The sequence below is a fragment of the Pistacia vera genome, unplaced genomic scaffold (assembly GCF_008641045.1).
Source record: "Pistacia vera cultivar Batoury unplaced genomic scaffold, PisVer_v2 Contig31, whole genome shotgun sequence".
Lineage (NCBI taxonomy): Eukaryota > Viridiplantae > Streptophyta > Magnoliopsida > Sapindales > Anacardiaceae > Pistacia > Pistacia vera.
In genome coordinates this window covers 1,745,060-1,763,341 of record NW_022196124.1, presented here as the reverse complement: position 1 = coordinate 1,763,341, position 18,282 = coordinate 1,745,060, and the positions used below count along the sequence as shown (strand labels likewise).

Genomic DNA, 18,282 nt, shown 5'->3' with positions numbered 1-18,282 from the left:
TGCTCTAGAAAACCAATTCTTACTTAAAATCAAGGGAAAGAGGCAAGATTCGAGTCCAGACGTGCGTAGCGGTAGCATTGGTCCAAAGCCGCAGAATTACTTAAGTACCAATTCAACAAGATTAATTAATTATCAACTTTTTTATTAATGATTAATTATGAATAATGACTAATTTTGAATTAAAGATTAATTGGAGATTATCTTGATAATTATTATAGAATTATGATAATGAAATTCAAGGACAATTTCGTCATTAACCGAAGCTAATGATGGGTGAAATGCCTGGTATTGGCCATACCTAGGTGGGAACATGACCTTTAAAGAATCTTTCTCATTTTCCTTCTCCCAGTCGCATAACATCCCGTGGATAAAAAACAATCCGGTAAGAGAGCCAAAATGGGGCGTGCTCTTTTTTCTAATTTTCTCATCGTCTCAAACTCATCTCCACGCCTCACCTCTTCACTGTACTCTCTCCTCGTTTTTTATATTTATTTGAGCAGTTCTCTTCATCTGTATTAGTCTAAAATTCACATTCTGCTATGCTTTCAAGCAGGTCGTTCGGTGGCCTTGGTGGTAAAAACTGGAAAATACCGCCGCCAATTCGTCAGCATCGTTCACTTGTCAGATACAACGGCAGTGGTTTTCGTTGTAACTGCAGTGTCTCGCTCTCGCAACCTGCTGCTCCCGAGGCGTCCTCAAGCTCTGTTAGGTACCATCCACGAAGTCACATCTTAGTATCTGTTAAAACGATTGTTATTTTAGTAATTGAACTGTTCTTTGATGTAAAGAAAAACAATGGATGCTTGTGTTCACTTTGGTAATCACTTTTATCTTATTTATTGTTAACAGTGGGAATCAAGTCAGAATATGATGTATCTAAACTTGTTTCCATTTTTCTCTATCGGAGAATTTAGATTTAAGTTGACTGATTCATTGACAGGAAGAGGATAGTGTCTGGAGTTCAGCCAACAGGATCCATACACCTTGGGAATTATCTTGGTGCCATAAAAAATTGGATAGCACTTCAGGTATTACTTCAGTTTCTGTGGTATATTGTTGGATAAGGTATTACAATTAAATTGGAAAAAGAAAATTCACTTTTTAATATCTAAAATGGTTAAGCATATCATGGATCCTGATAATTTTGCGAAAAATATTTTTTTGGTGACCTTTTTTAGTTGCTGTAGAGATTGTCTATTTCTGCTTCTCATACTTTTACCTTTCAATTTTTTCATCTATTATTATTATTTTTCAAAAAAGTTATTTTATAATTCCTAAATGCTTTTGCAATTTGTTTGCTCCTATATCTTGTTGGACTCTTTTACATTACAAGTGAGTCATAAATCATAATTACCAAATGCTCATACTGGTTGAAGAAGTGTTGTCTAATTTTGCGATTGATATTTTTTTGTCTCCTATAATGATTTGGTAGTACACCGGACAAAATAAGATATATTGGTTTGAACTAATTGTTGTTTTTATTTTCATAGTTTACATGATTTGATGCTTATTTTGGTGGTATTGATTTTGCAGAATACTTATGAGACTCTCTTTTTTATCGTGGATCTTCATGCGGTATGTTTTAAAATGTTTTCTCGTCTCTATATAACCATCTATTAGATTAAGCATGAAAATTAATGAATATAATACATAGTAGTTATCTTTTAGATTTGGGTATTGCTATGCAGGAGTTATTGATTGCTTTTACTACCACATTTTGTTTAAAGATTTTTAATTTTCCAAATTCAGATTACACTACCATATGATACACAACAATTATCTAAGGCAACAAGGGATACAGCAGCTATCTATTTGGCATGCGGAGTTGACACCTCCAAGGTCTCTTGCAGCTAATGTTTCTTTATCATGCTCTTGTGGCTAATGTTTCATTATCATGTTTTTTAAGTCTTGACATTTGAGTTTAAACTACTCAGAATTAATTTGGTTTTGGAGATGCAGGCTTCTGTTTTCGTGCAGTCTCACGTTCGTGCCCATGTAGAATTGATGTGGCTACTAAGTTCTGCCACACCAATTGGTTGGCTGAATAGAATGATTCAGTTTAAGGAAAAATCTCGTAAAGCGGTATGTATACAGTTGGATGACAACTCCATAGTGTTACTTTTTATCTAGAGATGTCAAGCGGGTCAGTTAGGTTAACATTATTTGAAATTATATGACTGAATATGATTTTTATAAAACAACATACTGTAGCACAAAATGTGCAAATATAATTTAATGTTTTCTATTGACCTTAAAATAGGTGACAAAATGACTCATTTGACATCTTTATATTTATCAATGATGTGTGTGTGAGCTAGATCAGTATTCAAGGAAGGATGGGCCCCATCCAATAATCTTCATCTGAACAAATAATCTATTGTATAGACTTATTTCTTCTAATAGTACCATGTAATAAACAGCGTCAATAAGCAAACACCGACATGCTTAGGCATAGACCACACCTAAGCACACAACTTCAAGCGTCACAGAAAAAATTTACATTGAAATATTTGTAATAAATTATTTTGGATGTCAATTCCTGCTAGATTTCCGTAATTTTTATTGTCATGCCATTGATAGCATGAGTGGAGAATGTGTTTATTTATTTGCCTTTTAGATTGTGCATGTAACTATGCAATGTATTGTACTATAATTATACTTTTTTACTGATTAAAATTGATTGTGTTTCTTTGACTTCTATTTTCAGGGAGATGAAAATGTTGGGGTTGCTCTTTTGACTTATCCTGTTTTGATGGCTTCTGATATTCTTCTATACCAGGTGATCACTAAGATATGCTTTCTGTATGATTATCTAATCTGTATTCTTTATGAATAACATTCTAATTTGTGTCAGTTTATAGGTTTATGGAAAAAGGGTTTCCAGTTAATTCATGGTTTATATGGATACTTATTAGATGACAACCTGGACTCATTTGATATGTAATACTATGACCTTGCACATTATAATGAGTTGATATATATCCTGAGGAAGCATGATTCTTATAAATTGCAGTGTGCTACTGCAGTCTGACTTTGTCCCTGTTGGTGAGGATCAGAAGCAGCATTTGGAGTTGACTCGTGAACTGGCTGAACGTGTTAATTATTTATATGGAGGAAGGAAGTGGAAAAAGTTGGGAGGGTAGGAAGAATTATTATTTAATTTTACTTGGACACTGATAATATTCATTTTAAAATCTTTATATTATGTACATGCGGGTTTAAACATAAACTGATAACTTGGTTATTCATATTTTGCATATTGATCACAGGCGAGGTGGTGCTATTTTTAAGGTAGATTATCTTTCTTGATACCTGATTGAGCTCATGAAATATCTTAAGTTCTAGAATATTCTCTCCTAATTCTGTTTCCTGATGTAGGTTCCTGAACCCTTAATACCACCAGCTGGAGCCCGAGTTATGTCCCTCACTGATGGTCTTTCCAAGGTTCTAAGCACTTTAAGTTGTATGTTATAATTTATGATTTCATGAGTTGCATTGAATATATTTTGGTATCAATCAAAGGACTAAACACAACAAATAAGTTCTTTTCTACATCTACCCTTGTATTACTAGTATTATAGATTTGGAGTTACAAAATGCAGAGCACTCTGAAAGAATAATTAATAAAATCTTCTAACAATTGTTTTTGTTTTCATAATTGGAATACTTCTTTTCCTTACTGAAATTTTTCTGGGGTTAAATCCTATAGATGTCCAAGTCTGCACCTTCAGATCAGTCTCGTATCAATATTCTTGACCCCAAAGATGTGAGTAGACAATCTTTTGTCATTTTCTTGACTTTCTTTCTGAATATTGTAACATGTGTATGTTTTGATTGTTGATGCTTTCCAATTTAAAGCCTCAATGATATGCTCCTTTCTGCTGAATTATTTAGTATTATCTTCAGCCTTTTGGTCTTGCTGTTCTCATTGTGTAGGTTACTCAACTGGCTGAGATTTTATTTTGTATTTGCTAATTGATTTGAATCCTAAATTTTACTGCATATTGCCCTCAGATGACAAGTCTGCTTTGACTGTAGAAAGAAAATAAATTTCCTTTTGTCACCAGCTTGTCATTAAAAAAAATTATTTCACAATTCTGATATTTACCTGTTGCTGATTTGTTTTTTCAATGATTTTAAGCTATAAAACAGAATCAGTTAAGCAAATTGTACTTGTGCTTTTAAGTTAAAAAATATTCAGTGCAAAACCAAGTTTCTGAGCTTTAAAGTCAGTGGTTTCTTCTTGTGAACTAAATTACCTGAGCATCTTGAATTAGTACAAGAAACCCTTAATTCGGACTTGCTTTTCAAAAAAGAAAAAAAAAAAGGGTGATGTTGAACCCCCGTATATTTTCCCACATTGACTTGTAATTAAAGTCACTTCTGATATACATGTAATAATTTGGCACTTGACCTTACAATGGTTTAATAATTTTATGCGATTCCACAATCAAAAGCTACTCTTAAGTAGGATCATTCTGCAGAAACAACCAATTGTGGGGCCTTATCTCAGGATTTGCTCCTAATTGTATATGATAAAATTCATCATGCTTCAATGATTGTAATCAGTATTAAGCAAATCTGTAGCTGTATGAAGAGAAACTGTATTCAACTGACTTTTTAGTTACATACAATTTTGTTGCAATAGTATAGCCATTGTGTTAGGTATAAGTATTTGATATAGGGATTTTTTTACCATGCATTTAATTTTTCAAATTTAATTTTAATGGTAAAAAAAATAAATAAATCTAATTTGCTAGTTTTTCATGCAGTCTCATTCCTCTCTTTCTACTTTTGCTGTGTAGGTAATAGCGAATAAGATTAAACGTTGCAAAACTGACTCGTATCCAGGGTGAATTCTTAATCTATCCTATTCTGGAAGTTTTTGTGTTACTTCTGTTTTCTTGTTGCTATAAGCACTTATATTTGTGTTTATTCCGTAACAGCCTGGAGTTTGACAATCCTGAAAGACCTGAATGCAACAATCTTCTTTCAATATATCAGCTCATGTCAGGGAAGACAAAAGAGGTATGCTCATATCAGCCTGGTAAATAGTTTTGCATCCTGGATACTGATTCCTAAATATATGCGTGTGAGGAGTTGCAGTTCTTATATGATAATTTGATCGATCATTTTCTTAGAATAACAGCTAGGAGATATTCCACTCTTAAAAGTTCTCCATATGTACAATTCGCAGGAAGTTGCAGAGGAATGCCATAATATGAACTGGGGCACATTTAAATCTGTCCTAACAGATGCATTGATCGAACATCTGCATCCCATACAGGTTTCAGTGTCTTCTGTGGTTCTCTTTTATTCTAAAATTAAGATAAAGATTTAATGTTGCTGGGCACATTTGTACCTGTCATGATGATTACCTGCACTTTTCTTCCTATCAGTTATTGATGTGTGTCAAGCTTGTTCGTGTAAGTGTGCACGACATCATATTATGTGAATGCTAATTGCTTTCGAAGCTAGGCTTTTGTTTTTTTGTCTTCATATTAAATGATTGTGTGCTCAGATGTGAACAATTGGTGCATGCAATGTAGATTTTTTCTCTTCAGTTTATGTGTATGCAGTTGTCCTTTTCTTCCAGATGTATGACTCTGTAGTATGTCGCCATTTCATTGATAGCCCCTACTCATCTTACTTTCTGAGATGGTTGTTTCTTTTGTTGGAAACTTTACCTATTTTTCTTCTCTGCTGATTTTCACTTATTACTGACTATGATGTCCTATCAACAATTAGGTTTTCCACTTTTGCAGGTTCGCCATGCAGAGATCATTTCTGATTCAACTTATTTGGATAAAGTCCTAGCAGAAGGTGCTTCAAAAGCTGGAGATATAGCGGATGCTACTCTCAATAATGTCTACCAGGCAATGGGATTCTTGCGGACATGATTGAATTGATGTTTTAGGAGGTATTTCTGGTGAAATATCTAAACTACAACAACCTCAAAGTCAACTTTTGGATGATCCATTATCGCCCACAAGGTTAACCTTTGGATGATCAATCATTGCCCACAAATTTTTTGGACAAGACCCTTATCATATTCTTGATGAGTGAAAAAAAGAATTTATTTTGAGGCCCACAAATTCTTTGTTGCAGTTGCCTCAACCTCTCCTTTCCGGGCAGGTGCATTTTATATTCCTTACCATTTACTGTACTTGGTAGTTTTACTTTTCTTTTCCTCACACCATTTGTTATGTATTTGAATTGAGTATTTAATACAGCTGGTTTTGCTTTTGTTCTATGGTGGATATCTATTCTCTAGAGTCTGCGAAGGATCCTTATTTGTTATCTTGTTTGGTATAAGGAAATAGCTTCATGACTTGTTCTTCTTGTCCATGTAATTGCTTAGCATGCTTGATAGGTGATATGCTTCACTTTTTTATATTTGTGTTCTCTGATAAATTACTGGATGTCACGCCTCTAGTGTCTTGAAACATTTTTGCCAATGATGTAGGACTTCACTGATAAAATATCGACTGATAAAAGCTGACTCTTTTGATTTTATACCCTCCAAATACTTGTAGGACATAATATGGATTAAAGGTCTTCAATTCCATGCTAAACTATTCATGAAGGCCTACTGCAGTATGATAAGAAATCTTACTCTATACTGTAATATGAACCTGTTACTGGTTAGAACATGCAAGCTGCTTTTCATTAATAATGCAGTGAAGTATTCCTATTTCACATTTTAATATTGTTAATAAATGTATGCTAATATAAGGGCATGGAGAACTGTATTAAGTGCTCCATGTGGTTGAGAAATCTTTGTGCCTCTTTTATCTTTTATAAGTTCTAGAAAACCTTTAAATGTAGGATATATCACATCCATGGTTGGATTCCTATCAAGACGGAGATAGTGATTCTGTGATTGCAAGAAAAAAATGCCAATCCTTTCAATGGGAGGTGGACTATTTATATTCTCTTCCCATTCCACCCACTGGCATCCTTCGTTTCTTTTTACAAAGAAGGAGATGTGACCCCGCATCTGCAAAAACTGTTGGATAGAGACTGAAAAGTCAAGGAGCTTTATAAATTTTTTTCTTCTCTCCTCTTTCATTAGTGGGGGCAAAGGAATAAAGAGAGCATCTCTACGACTCTGCTCAACCTTCTTTCTCCTTTTAACGAATTTAGATTTACAGAAACAAATGGACAGAGACAGACACATCTGCTAAAAAAGGTAATAATATTCTGGTATCAATCATATCTAAAATATTTTTTTCTCTTCAATTTTCCACATTTGGCAACTTCATCATTCTCATTTGTGGCTTCTCTTAGGTTCAATTGTTATATTATATACCATATTGAAGAACTTGACTTGCCAAAACTAACTATAGTTTATATGTTGTTGCTAGTGAAAATGCAAAATCATCCTAGGATTCCTGTACTCTCTCTATATGGAATGTTTTAGTCTTGTTCTTTATTCCTTTGATTACATCTTGGCAGCTTGGTTATATTAAAATGTACTCCACTTTTTATTTTAAGTTGTAGCTCATGTAAAATATAAAGCTTATATTAAAAGGATGTAAATAAAACTAGAGCAAAAGAAGTTGCATGTGAGCCATACAAATGCTACAAATGCTGTGTATCCATTGATTTATTGCTGGAAGATGATTAATCTGACATTTTTTTTTTTTTTCGTTTGAAACCCAGATATTATCTTAATAGTGTCTTTTATTTTTGAAATTAGTAATTGTCTGCTGTGTAGGATGATCTTTTGTCCGGAAAATTCTCTGAATTTTTGAAATGTTGTTTTCCCCTTCAGTTTGTAAGGATTTCATTTTAGAAATTGGAGAGGAAAATCCTTATAGAATTCTGTGCAGTTATTGTTTTCTGAAAGCAAATGGAAAGGGGAAAGAAAAGGAGATGCCAATAGATTTACCATGTATCTAATTCTGTGATATTGACAGAGATATCATCTGGGGAAAAATTGTAGGCGTTTGTTCCATGTTAAGATTGGACGTGCCAAAGGCCGAAAGAACTCTAGATGTTCACAGGCTCTCGAGCTTATGTCCGTATGCCACGTTCCCACAGAGGATTAGGTTGCTTTTCCTCTTTCCTGGTTCTGCTATGAACGATTTAAAGTTTTAAACAATCAAACTAACGACACAAGATCTTATCTTATTGGTAAGGATAACAAATACGGGCCCGCCTTTTCACTTCTTTGCGGCTTCGCCTCAAGATATTTCAACTTAAGAATGTAAATATGTAATAATATCCTGTTATCTCAGTTTGTACGCGGGTCATTGTAAATTTAATAACATGATATTTAAAAAAAATCCTATAAATATCTGTTTACATAGTGAGTGATAAAAAATAATAAAAGAGTATAACAAAAAATTTAACTTATTATATTTATTCTTTTATTTATTTTTTAAGACATCATTTTATATAAAAATTTTTATAAAATTATTTTATAAGTGTAATATTACTCTTATAAATTACAATATTAGTGTTCATCCACTTGCTATTCTTGCATCTTCTCCATTATACATAGTTTTTATATTTTTATGCGAAACCCATGAAACTTCTCCATAAGACTATAAGGTGGACAGAGAAGTTGAGCTTACTTTTTCTTTTATGTTTCTCCTAAGGAAATTATAAGAATCTTTATCAATTATCAATTATCAATTAAAATGCAATGCTAGATTAAATTAACAATTATTGGGTGACTTGATGATAAAAGAATAAAATAAGGTTTTTCAAGCTCCTGAGCTCGAGTCTCTTAAGCCTTAATAGGGTTGGTTATGAGAAGATTATCTAGTCAAATTTTTAAGGTCTTAAAAAATTAATTGAGGTGTACGGAAACTAGTTTAGGAACTTTGATGATTAAAAGAAAAAAGAAACTGGATCCAATTACTGGTTGCCAAGTAAGCAGGATTCAGAATCTTCATGCAGCTATCTGGCCATCTCTAAACAGCTAACTAAGATTGGTATATTTTGCCACGTACACCTGCTGTCTTTTTTTATTTCTTTTTTCAGTGGTTCTCTCTCCCTTCCCTTTAATATTCTATAAATACCTTTGGCTTGCTATGCTTTTACTATAGAGCAGTATAGCATAGTATAGTATAGTATTTAAAAAACCCATCATTTCTTACTTCTTAGAATAGAATTAATATAAATTTCTCATCCCACAACCTTTATTGTCTTATTCAATTCTCGAGTGTTTTACCGCTTCTCCAAGAATGGACAGAAATCACCTACTACGCCAAGTTGCCTACATGAAGAACTCCCTCTTTGATCAGGTTACACCTACATTTGTTAAGTTGTTAATTCGCAATTTAAACCTAATTTCATATTTACAAAAATATTTTTCATAGTTTTCGTTCACGAAAATAAAGCTAAAAAATTATATTTGGATTACAAATCGAACACAAAACCTGAGGTTGATGACGGATGCCGACCATCGAATTTCAAAAGAAAATCCGCACACGTTGTTCATTGTTCTTCACGACTTCATAAAATGCACTTGTTTTAAGTACTGGTTCGTTCGAAAAAATCTGCTAATAGTTTATTATGGAAGTTTGAAAAGTTTCAACGTGAGACGTTCAATCGTTAAGCTAAAATTTTTTTTATGGTTTCTTTTTTTTTCTTAATTTTTTTTTTAAATTTTTTTACTCTAAAAATAAATTTTAAATTATATCAATCACCCTTCGTATATTTTTAGAACGCATGATAATTTGTAAAAGCATTACTTGTGCGACTGAAATGTGATATAGCTAGTAACGAAGATTCAATTTACAAACAGGGAAATTTCAGTTGAATAGTCTGCTTTTCGTACATCCTGAATTCTTGATTAAGGGCAGTTGCATATTTATTAGAAACCCTAATGGTTGAATCTGGATAACTTAATTTGACTTAAATGGTGTTGCAGGGGTACCTTGATAGAGAGCAATTCACTCAGCTGGAGGAATTGCAAGATGATGCAAACCCTAATTTTGTAGAGGAAATTGTTACGTTGTACTACAATGATTCTGCAAGATTGATCCAGAATATGGAACAGACTTTGTGAGTGGAATTTATTCATATTCGTGTATAAATACCCTTGAGATGACAAATTTAATTTCGTTTGTATTGATGTAAGCAGGGTCAATAGGCCTATAGATTTTGTGAGATTGGAAGAAATATTGCATCAGTTCAAGGGTAGCAGCTCCAGGTATATACGTAACACAAAAACCCTAGAATTTATTAATTATATTTTCTTCTTTATTAAACTCTATTTGTCGAAAACTAAATGAAGATCCATGTAATTATAGAACAACTTTTTGAACATATTGTGAAATAATTTGCTTTATGGGGTATATAATAATTTATTTGTAGCATTGGAGCTAAAAAGGTGAATGATGCGTGCACACAATTAAAAGAATACTGCAGTGCCGAAAATACCGAAGGGTAATTAATCTCTTTCATCCTTTTTTCAATTAAGTAAACGGAATTTATGCTTAATTTTCAATCTCATTCAATTGTGCAGTTGCAGTAGGACTCTTCAACTAGTCAAGCAAGAACATGCAGTTTTGAGGACGCGGCTCGAAACTTATTTCCAGGTCCCTCTACAGTCTCCACTCTTTCCTTATTTGTATGTTAACTTTCACAAATTAGTAATATATTGTGCTGTGCTTGATCTTTTTGTTAGATGGTGAGAGAAGCTGGGTAAGCTGAGAGTGCATAATCAGTTTGCACGCAATATACTGATATTTTGAAGAACCTATCTGCAGATAAGTCATATATCTGTACTAGCTAGTTACTCCTAAGCTCGCTGTAGTTGAGCAGAAAAGAGTAAAACTTCACGGAATTGTGTTTTAAATATATGTGCTGTATAAGTTTAAGTTTATGATCTAGTTAATTAGTTGTATACGTCTTGGTTATTACTTATAATAATAATAATAATATTAATGCAACTTCAGCTTTTCCAAAGTTTGATTTTATCTCGTGTGAATTCGACATCTGTGTGTTGTTGTAGCTGTGCTTGTGATTTGGCATGAGGTTGTGTTCGCACTTTTCCAAACCCAGGAAACAGACGGAATTTTAGGGTTACACCTCGGAGTAAATAATGATAATTTTTTATCTTATCAGTTGTTCTACCGGATCATGACCTTTGGTCTCTACCTAGACCCGATGAAAGAAACGGGATCACTTCTTCTGGACTCGTTGAGTGGGATCCTCACGAATAGAAAAAAATTGCAATCGATTTGATAATGATCGAGTGATATAAGATGAAGAGTAAATAATGCTATTTCTGAATCCAAAATTGCTTTTGTGCCGAACATCCTTGCAACAGCTGTACTAGAATTCTTTTTATTTTTTTCATTCAGAGAAGCCAGGAATCTAGCAAGTTGTTCCGGCAGGAAGTAGGGTTTATTAAACTTTATGTAAGTTTACAATAATATTTTAATCAAATAGAGATCTTTTAGGAATATGAAAGTAAATTTAAAATAATATAACCAAACAATCCCAAATAGCAAAATTTTTTTTTTCTTATAGACAATCAATCAGAGTAATAAATACAACGCCAGTAATGGGAGCCATCTTCTGCTAAAAAAAAAAAACCCTTACCAAATTGTAGCCTACTCAAGGAAGAAGCACACGACTTTGAAGCATTTTATTATACAGCAAGAGAGTTTTACAGGCTTTATATAAGCTTAAATAACGTCGGTCAGATAATGGATATTTCATAACAAAAATCTTCAGTTGTTTTTACAGGTGGTCAGCATGGATATGAGTTATCTTCATAACAAAATATCTTCAGTTATTTTTACAGGCTGTTAGCTTAACGTACGTTGGTCAGCATGGATATGAGTTATCTTAATAACAAAATATCTTCAGTTATACTTTTTGTTAGTTCTAATTGGATTCTACAATGATGAGGTGTACATGGATTATGTTAACATTACCCTAAAACATTTTTAATGTCTTTTTTAAGGTATACAATAACAGATATTTACTTGTAATTATCATTCAATATAATAGCTTTAAGCGTTGACTATTTGGTAGCATAATACAGGTGTTGAAACAAGAGAAATCTTAACTTTGCTAAAACATTAGGAGTGGCTGCGAGGAGATGAGAAATGGAAAAAGAGAGAGATTTTTGGTTGGCGGGTTAGCAGGCAAAGGTGTAATAATGATAAAAAGAATCAAGAAAATGAAAGAAAAAGTGAAAGGGAGGGAATAAAGCAAAAAAGGTCTAAAAGGAGTAGCTTGCTCATCTCACGTGAGGAAGTTGCAAAAAATCATGGCGGGAATCGATCAGTATCTAAAAAAGTGGAGTGTGGGGAACCACCACTCCACTACTACATATGGTGAATCCAAAAGTGGTTGTTATATGCTAGTGATGATGACAACTGAGTTGATATTCATTGAACTACTTTTCCATTACTTTCAATATTTCCGAAACTTAACAAAGTTTGTCTTCTCCACCCACGGCCAAAATTGAAACGCGGATACACATCTGTAACAAGCATGCCTGCAAATTAAATAAGATATTCAACATGTTTTAATATAGTGTGGCTGCTCTCTCGTAAATTTGTACAATTATAGGTAAGTGTTGCATGTCAACTTGCACGTTGGTTCGTGGGTGTCCATTTTTGAGTGTCAGCAGCTACCATTAAGATAGTGAGCATGGCCGGAGCTACAGTAAACAGATGGATCGTTGGTGCAATCATAAAGCAGTTGACTTGGTTTCTCCGTAGTGGGAAATTTCGAGTCGTCGGGAGAAAACAAAATTAAGCCACATTTGATTATCAAACCTATTAACTTCTGCACAATCATGTCAAATCATGTCCTATAGCAGCTTAATTAGAAATTTAAGTGTAAAAACTTGAGCTTGACGGGCTAATTAGTATGTCATTTACCGATCGACCTCGACAAATAATGTTTTCCTGGTCAGGTGGCATTAACTCGCAGAGAGCATTATTGAAGTGCAGACTACCTTTAGCTTCTTGGATATTACTGATATTATGTGTCACAAGTTCCATTTATGTCTTGTTAATAGTTTGCGTGTGTAAATCTCTATTTCCCCTTCTGGAGTGGGGTTTAGCCAAGGAATCACGCAGCATTTTCCTCTTGTTGGCCCAATCCTGACCTCCAGCAGAATTTGAGAACGAAAGTTGACAGAAGTCAAAAGAAACACTCGTTATAGATCAACACTTGCTAGCTTGCCATTTTAGTACAGTACAGGATTTTATCTCTCTCTAAGTTATGCCATGTGTGGCCTATCGTCGGCTGTTATAATTCTCTTTTCCAAGGAAAGTTGAGGACTGTGATAGGACCGAGAGTGAGTGTGCCATTAAATGTATTTGATAGTGCTTTTGTTCTGGTACTACTTTTCTCATTTCAATTACTCCTCGCTTTTCCATCATTTCTTCTCACTTTCATCAAAATGATTCCAATTTGTTTCTTGATTGAAATTTTTGCGACTTCGTATGTTATAAATTTTCAGTATTTTTCTCTACTCAAATCACATTTTCTGTACAAGGACTGAACAAATATACAGTTTATTTCCATCCAAGTCTCTTTCATTTACCTTTCTTTCATAAACAAAGAGATATGGAAAAATATCCTCAATTGTTCAACAGAAACTCAGTATTAGAGGACAAAAAGTTGGAACTGAGGCTTGGTCCTCCTGGAGAAGACCAGTCTCCACTCTTCTTTGGTCACATCAATAGCGGCGTCCATGGAGCCAAAAGAGCATTTGAGGACACATTAATGTCCAAAGGGTTGGCTGGTAAAGCAGAGGATTCATCAAATTCGAAGCCATGTGGCTCTAGAGTGGCAGAGCTACAGTGCCTAGATAAGAAGTCTTGTTCTAATTCTGATACTTCTTCAGTTACTGCAAAAACACCTATGACCAATGGCTCCAATAAAAGGTTATCGTACTTCTCTTACTTTCCCCTCCATTCATATGATAGAAATTAATCATAATCATTCTGTTAATTGTTGTTTCATAGAAAGCAAACCAGTCTTTGAATTTAAGGATCCCACTGGGGATGCTTAATCTACAATTTGAATTAATTAATATGGTCAAACAAAGAAAGGAAAAAACTACTATCATGTTTCCTCTACTTTAATTTACTGCAAATATTCTTCTTGCTGGCACTCTCCTGCTTTAATTCATATTTCTAAGACAACCAATACCAAACTCAGTGAAAGGTGAGAAGTAGTGTTTGAAAAGACAGGCAATATAGAATCTTACAGCAAATTCTTCACAATCTTATGCTAATAACTAGAGCTGAAATACTGGACAGGATTATTCTTCCAATATGTTGGTTAAGTTGGGATTTTAGTAAAAGACCTCTTGCTAAAGTCACTAATTTTTTTTTTCTCGTTTCTGCTTCTCTGGTTGTTCCTTGAATACAAACAGGAGTGAAGTTGCTCCAGTAGTTGGATGGCCTCCAGTTCGTTCTTGCAGGAAAAATCTTGCAAACAGCAGCTTGTCAAAGCCAGCTTCCAAATTACCAAATGAAATCCTGAAGGAGGGGACTGGTGCGAAATCTGAAAGTTCCAAAAACAATTTGTTTGTCAAGATCAATATGGAAGGAGTCCCCATTGGAAGGAAAATAAATCTCAGTGCCTATAACAGCTATGAGGAGCTCTCCTTTGCTATTGATGAACTGTTCAAAGGTTTACTTGCAGGTGCAGACTCACTTCTAGACAGTGAATTAGGTTTTCTGTTCAATTTCATTACTTCAAATATGATTCTCAATGGACTTTCTTCCATTTGATGTTTAGTCCCAGTGCTTTCTTGTTATAGATATGTGGTTATAAATTAGTTTCTGCTTTTGAATTTTAGCTCAGAGAGTTCCTCCTACTGCTGGAAACGAAAACAAGACCAAAAAATTGGAATTAATCGCAAGTTCAGTAGCTAAGAGTGATGAATATACTCTAGTCTACGAGGACAACGAAGGAGACAGGATACTTGTTGGTGATGTCCCATGGCAGTAAGCAAATTCCCACTATTGAGTCTTTTGCTTTTTACATTAAATTAATTAAATCATCAAACTTCAAACGTTTTCATAACCTAAACCATAACCATTAATTCAGTTACAAAATTCGTGCAGCATGTTCATATCCACAGCGAAGAAGCTGCTGGTACTGAAAAGCTCTGAACTTTCAACTCTTCCATGTGAGTTCACTTTTCTCGTAAATCAAGAGGTGCTCAAATTTTAATTGCTGGGCTCACATTACAGCATAGTACTAAAGGCTTTGACTGTTTTCAGTTTGTTGCAGTGAACACAGAAAGGCTTTAACTGGATGAATCCCACATGGACTTCAACATTTTATATGGCTCAAATTCCATTATCCAACTGTAGCACTTGCTTAATTTTTCCTCTTATTTGTATATGTAGAATTTGCCTAGTTATGTGAACGAAAGTTACTTTGCTTGTATATATAACTCAAAAGTATTTTCTTCTCCTTTGTCACGATCATATTCTCTATCATCGTCCATCTAATAGTTCTTAAAATTAAAATGCCATTTTGGTTTCATTTCCTTTTAAGTTAAAGACTTGATGCAAGAACTTCACACCGCCCATATAAACGAACAAAAAACACATAGTTGCTGTAAATTTAATGTGAAAACGTCGCAAGCCGCACTAGATTATCACTACAGGGATATGGCTTTTGAGAGAAGAAACACCAGTAACCTCGATGCAAAGTTGGGTATTACCTAATTATCCAACGCATCACATTGACCATACATACATGCATCATTAAAAAGGAGGATAAGACTCATAAGACGAAAGTCAATTTGAGCAAAGTGATTCAATAAATTAATATTTGACATGTTTTGTTTGTAATTACGCCCATCATCACTCTTGATATGATTAAAATAAGAAACGATGAAAGGAATATTTTAATATGGTGTCCGAATTTGAGTATCCACGGCTGCTAATAAGAGTGTGTATCGAAGGTTTTGTCTGATTAATAGTTTTAAGATTCCGAAAAATTAGTTAAGGTACGCACAAATTATCCTAGACACCCTAGTCATAAAAAAATGGATGAAAGAAATATTTTCATGAGTAATGCTATACCTATAACTTTTTCTCACAATCTTAACGTGGTAATTCCCAATTGGTCAATTATAATTTATTCGGTGTGATCTATTATGAGTTGACCTATTATGAGTTGACCAATTATAAACTGGTATATCAAAATTATGAAAAGAGGTTTTGGGTGTAAACATTTTCCATTTTCATTTTCAAGTTTTTCCGTCTTTTAATGGACTAAAGAATTCACTAGGTGGGGTCATTGTTCGAAAATATAAACCACAAACATTGGGTAAAGTTGAATATTTTATAAGTTAAGGGTGCTCTGAATGTAATAATTGAAATTACTAGCGTGCTCTGCACGTGGGTAAAATTCATACTAAGAAGAAAGAGAAACCCTAATCGGTTCGCCTTCGATTGCTGTGACTGGTTCTCCTGCCTTCTTTTTCGTCTGATCAAACTAGATTTTCTACAGGTACTTTCCGATTCGATTACTTTTTGTTCTTCCTGAGAAAATACTAGAAATATTATGAAACAATTTATTTATTTTTGAAAAGTAAATTACGGGAAAAAGAAGAAAGCTTTCTTGTTAGTTTTTACTTTCCCCTTTATTTTTTAATCTTAAGTAACTTCTGGAATGCTTGGGTTTTAATTTCGTTTAATTTTTTTATCTTTTAATTAAATCTTGATTACAAATTACATAGGTTCAGCTCAACAATGGATTTTTTTTTTTTTTTTTTTACTTCCCTGGAAACCATAATCGCTGATGGATGTTTATTGTGTAAATGTTTCAATGAAAACTTAATTATTGAATTTAGCTCATTGAGAGCTCTCCATTTTGAAAAAGTGCTGTTGGATTGATATCGAACATTGATTTATAGCTTGGATTTTGTTCTGATCGGGGGTTTAATTTTGCAATTTGTGTTTATTTGTTAGGAGTATTGTTTCAGAGATTGTTATTATTAAATTGATTATTTTGTGGATTTTGATGGGTACCTGCTTAAATATGATATGTATTATCTGATAGTATCTTGATTGGTTTAATCAAAGAAAACTTAGGATTTGTGTAAAAAGTAATAAGCCTCTTTGAGTTTGTTGCATGAAACACCAAAATCTTATATATTTATGGATGCTGCCAATTTTTGCATATTTAAAATTAATCAGGTGCGAGGTTTTTAATCTCCCTTTTTTTCTTTCCCTCTCCTTGCCATTTAGGTGCAGCTTTGTAGGAGTGCTAGATTTATCTTCTTTTCCTTCGTCTATGGGGACCCCAGAAACCTCTCGAGAGCCATGTCCTGATCGTATTCTTGACGATGTTGGCGGTGCATTTGGAATGGGTGCAGTTGGAGGTGCAGCATTCCATTTCATAAAAGGCATATATAACTCTCCTTCCGGTTCACGTTTAGTTGGAGGCTCTCAAGCTGTACGCATGAATGCACCTCGTGTTGGTGGTAGTTTTGCTGTGTGGGGTGGCCTCTTCTCCACTTTTGACTGCACAATGGTCTATGTTCGACAGAAAGAGGATCCGTGGAACTCAATCATAGCTGGTGCTGCCACTGGAGGATTCCTTTCAATGCGTCAGGGATTTGGTGCTGCTTCCAGATCAGCAGTTTTTGGTGGGGTTTTACTTGCTTTGATTGAAGGAGCTGGGATCATGTTAAATAAGGTTCTGAGTGCACCTCAGAATATCCCCGTCATGGAAGAATCAGTACCAAACATGGCTGGTGTACCTGGATATCCAGTGGGGCAATTGCCAGGTCAAGCCCCGTCAATGGTTGAGAGTCCATCGTCATCTTCGTCTTCATCTTCTTCTTGGTTTGGAGGTTATTTTGGTGGTAAAAAGGAGGAATCAGAGAAAAGTAGTGGAAGTAAGACAGAGGTCTTGGAGAGTTTTGATGCTCCTCCGGTGCCATCGTTTGAGTACAAGTGAAATGAACAGCTAAGTTTTCTTGTTTCTATAACAATGCTTTTTAATCAGCATTTCAGCAGTTCCAATGTGTTTTTCATGGGCGTATTGTCATCATCCATGTACACCATGCGATTATTATTATCTTGAGTTAAATTTGTTGTGTACTCATTTCCCTGCTCAATATAGTTTATTTCATACTCCTTTTTGGTCAAGAAAACTGAAAACCAATCTAATATGAAGTTCTGTAATTTCAGTTTTATGCTAATGTAATTTTCTTCATTTGTATTGATGTATGTTTGGAGCAGTCTTATGAGATGCAGTTCACAAACGGATTTTAAGCTGAGCCAAGGCCTGCTCTCCGTGTAACTCGATTCTTTTCAT

At 34.2% G+C, this 18,282-nt stretch overlaps 4 protein-coding genes across 8 annotated transcripts; all 4 read left to right on the top strand.

Annotated features, from left to right (window-relative positions):
* The first annotated feature begins 356 nt into the window (after positions 1-356).
* LOC116136220 (tryptophan--tRNA ligase, chloroplastic/mitochondrial) lies at positions 357-8,266 on the top strand. 3 transcript variants are annotated; one of them, XR_004128998.1, is made up of 16 exons: positions 357-464; positions 554-709; positions 941-1,028; positions 1,534-1,575; positions 1,750-1,839; positions 1,954-2,082; positions 2,708-2,779; positions 3,027-3,139; positions 3,270-3,291; positions 3,379-3,444; positions 3,710-3,766; positions 4,806-4,852; positions 4,947-5,028; positions 5,198-5,287; positions 5,766-6,135; positions 7,923-8,266. XR_004128998.1 is itself a non-coding variant. In XM_031421939.1 (15 exons), the coding sequence occupies exons 1-15, from the start codon at positions 397-399 to the stop codon at positions 5,898-5,900; spliced, it is 1,251 nt and encodes a 416-aa protein (XP_031277799.1). In that variant the 5' UTR covers positions 357-396; the 3' UTR covers positions 5,901-6,260. The 3 variants fall into 3 exon arrangements, 2 of the variants coding, with proteins under 2 accessions (XP_031277799.1, XP_031277798.1); XM_031421939.1 differs by lacking the exon at positions 7,923-8,266 and having other exon boundaries at positions 1,960-2,082; positions 5,766-6,260; XM_031421938.1 differs by lacking the exon at positions 7,923-8,266 and having other exon boundaries at positions 5,766-6,260.
* Positions 8,267-9,074: 808 nt separating this feature from the next.
* LOC116136085 (histidine-containing phosphotransfer protein 4-like) lies at positions 9,075-10,900 on the top strand. Its single transcript, XM_031421796.1, has 6 exons — positions 9,075-9,257; positions 9,887-10,020; positions 10,100-10,168; positions 10,333-10,404; positions 10,484-10,556; positions 10,646-10,900. The coding sequence occupies exons 1-6, from the start codon at positions 9,198-9,200 to the stop codon at positions 10,664-10,666; spliced, it is 429 nt and encodes a 142-aa protein (XP_031277656.1). The 5' UTR covers positions 9,075-9,197; the 3' UTR covers positions 10,667-10,900.
* A 1,760-nt stretch (positions 10,901-12,660) lies between these two features.
* On the top strand, positions 12,661-15,393 carry LOC116136218 (auxin-responsive protein IAA28-like). 3 transcript variants are annotated; one of them, XM_031421934.1, is made up of 5 exons: positions 12,661-13,874; positions 14,369-14,640; positions 14,798-14,945; positions 15,066-15,130; positions 15,208-15,393. In XM_031421934.1, exons 1-5 carry the CDS (start codon positions 13,555-13,557, stop codon positions 15,252-15,254), a joined length of 852 nt encoding a protein of 283 aa, XP_031277794.1. In that variant the 5' UTR covers positions 12,661-13,554; the 3' UTR covers positions 15,255-15,393. The 3 variants fall into 3 exon arrangements, with proteins under 3 accessions (XP_031277794.1, XP_031277796.1, XP_031277795.1); XM_031421936.1 differs by having other exon boundaries at positions 12,662-13,874; positions 15,235-15,393; XM_031421935.1 differs by having other exon boundaries at positions 12,663-13,874; positions 15,225-15,393.
* Positions 15,394-16,316: 923 nt separating this feature from the next.
* LOC116136173 (mitochondrial import inner membrane translocase subunit TIM17-2-like) lies at positions 16,317-18,282 on the top strand. Its single transcript, XM_031421871.1, has 2 exons — positions 16,317-16,467; positions 17,208-18,282. The coding sequence occupies exon 2, from the start codon at positions 17,254-17,256 to the stop codon at positions 17,920-17,922; it is 669 nt and encodes a 222-aa protein (XP_031277731.1). The 5' UTR covers positions 16,317-16,467; positions 17,208-17,253; the 3' UTR covers positions 17,923-18,282.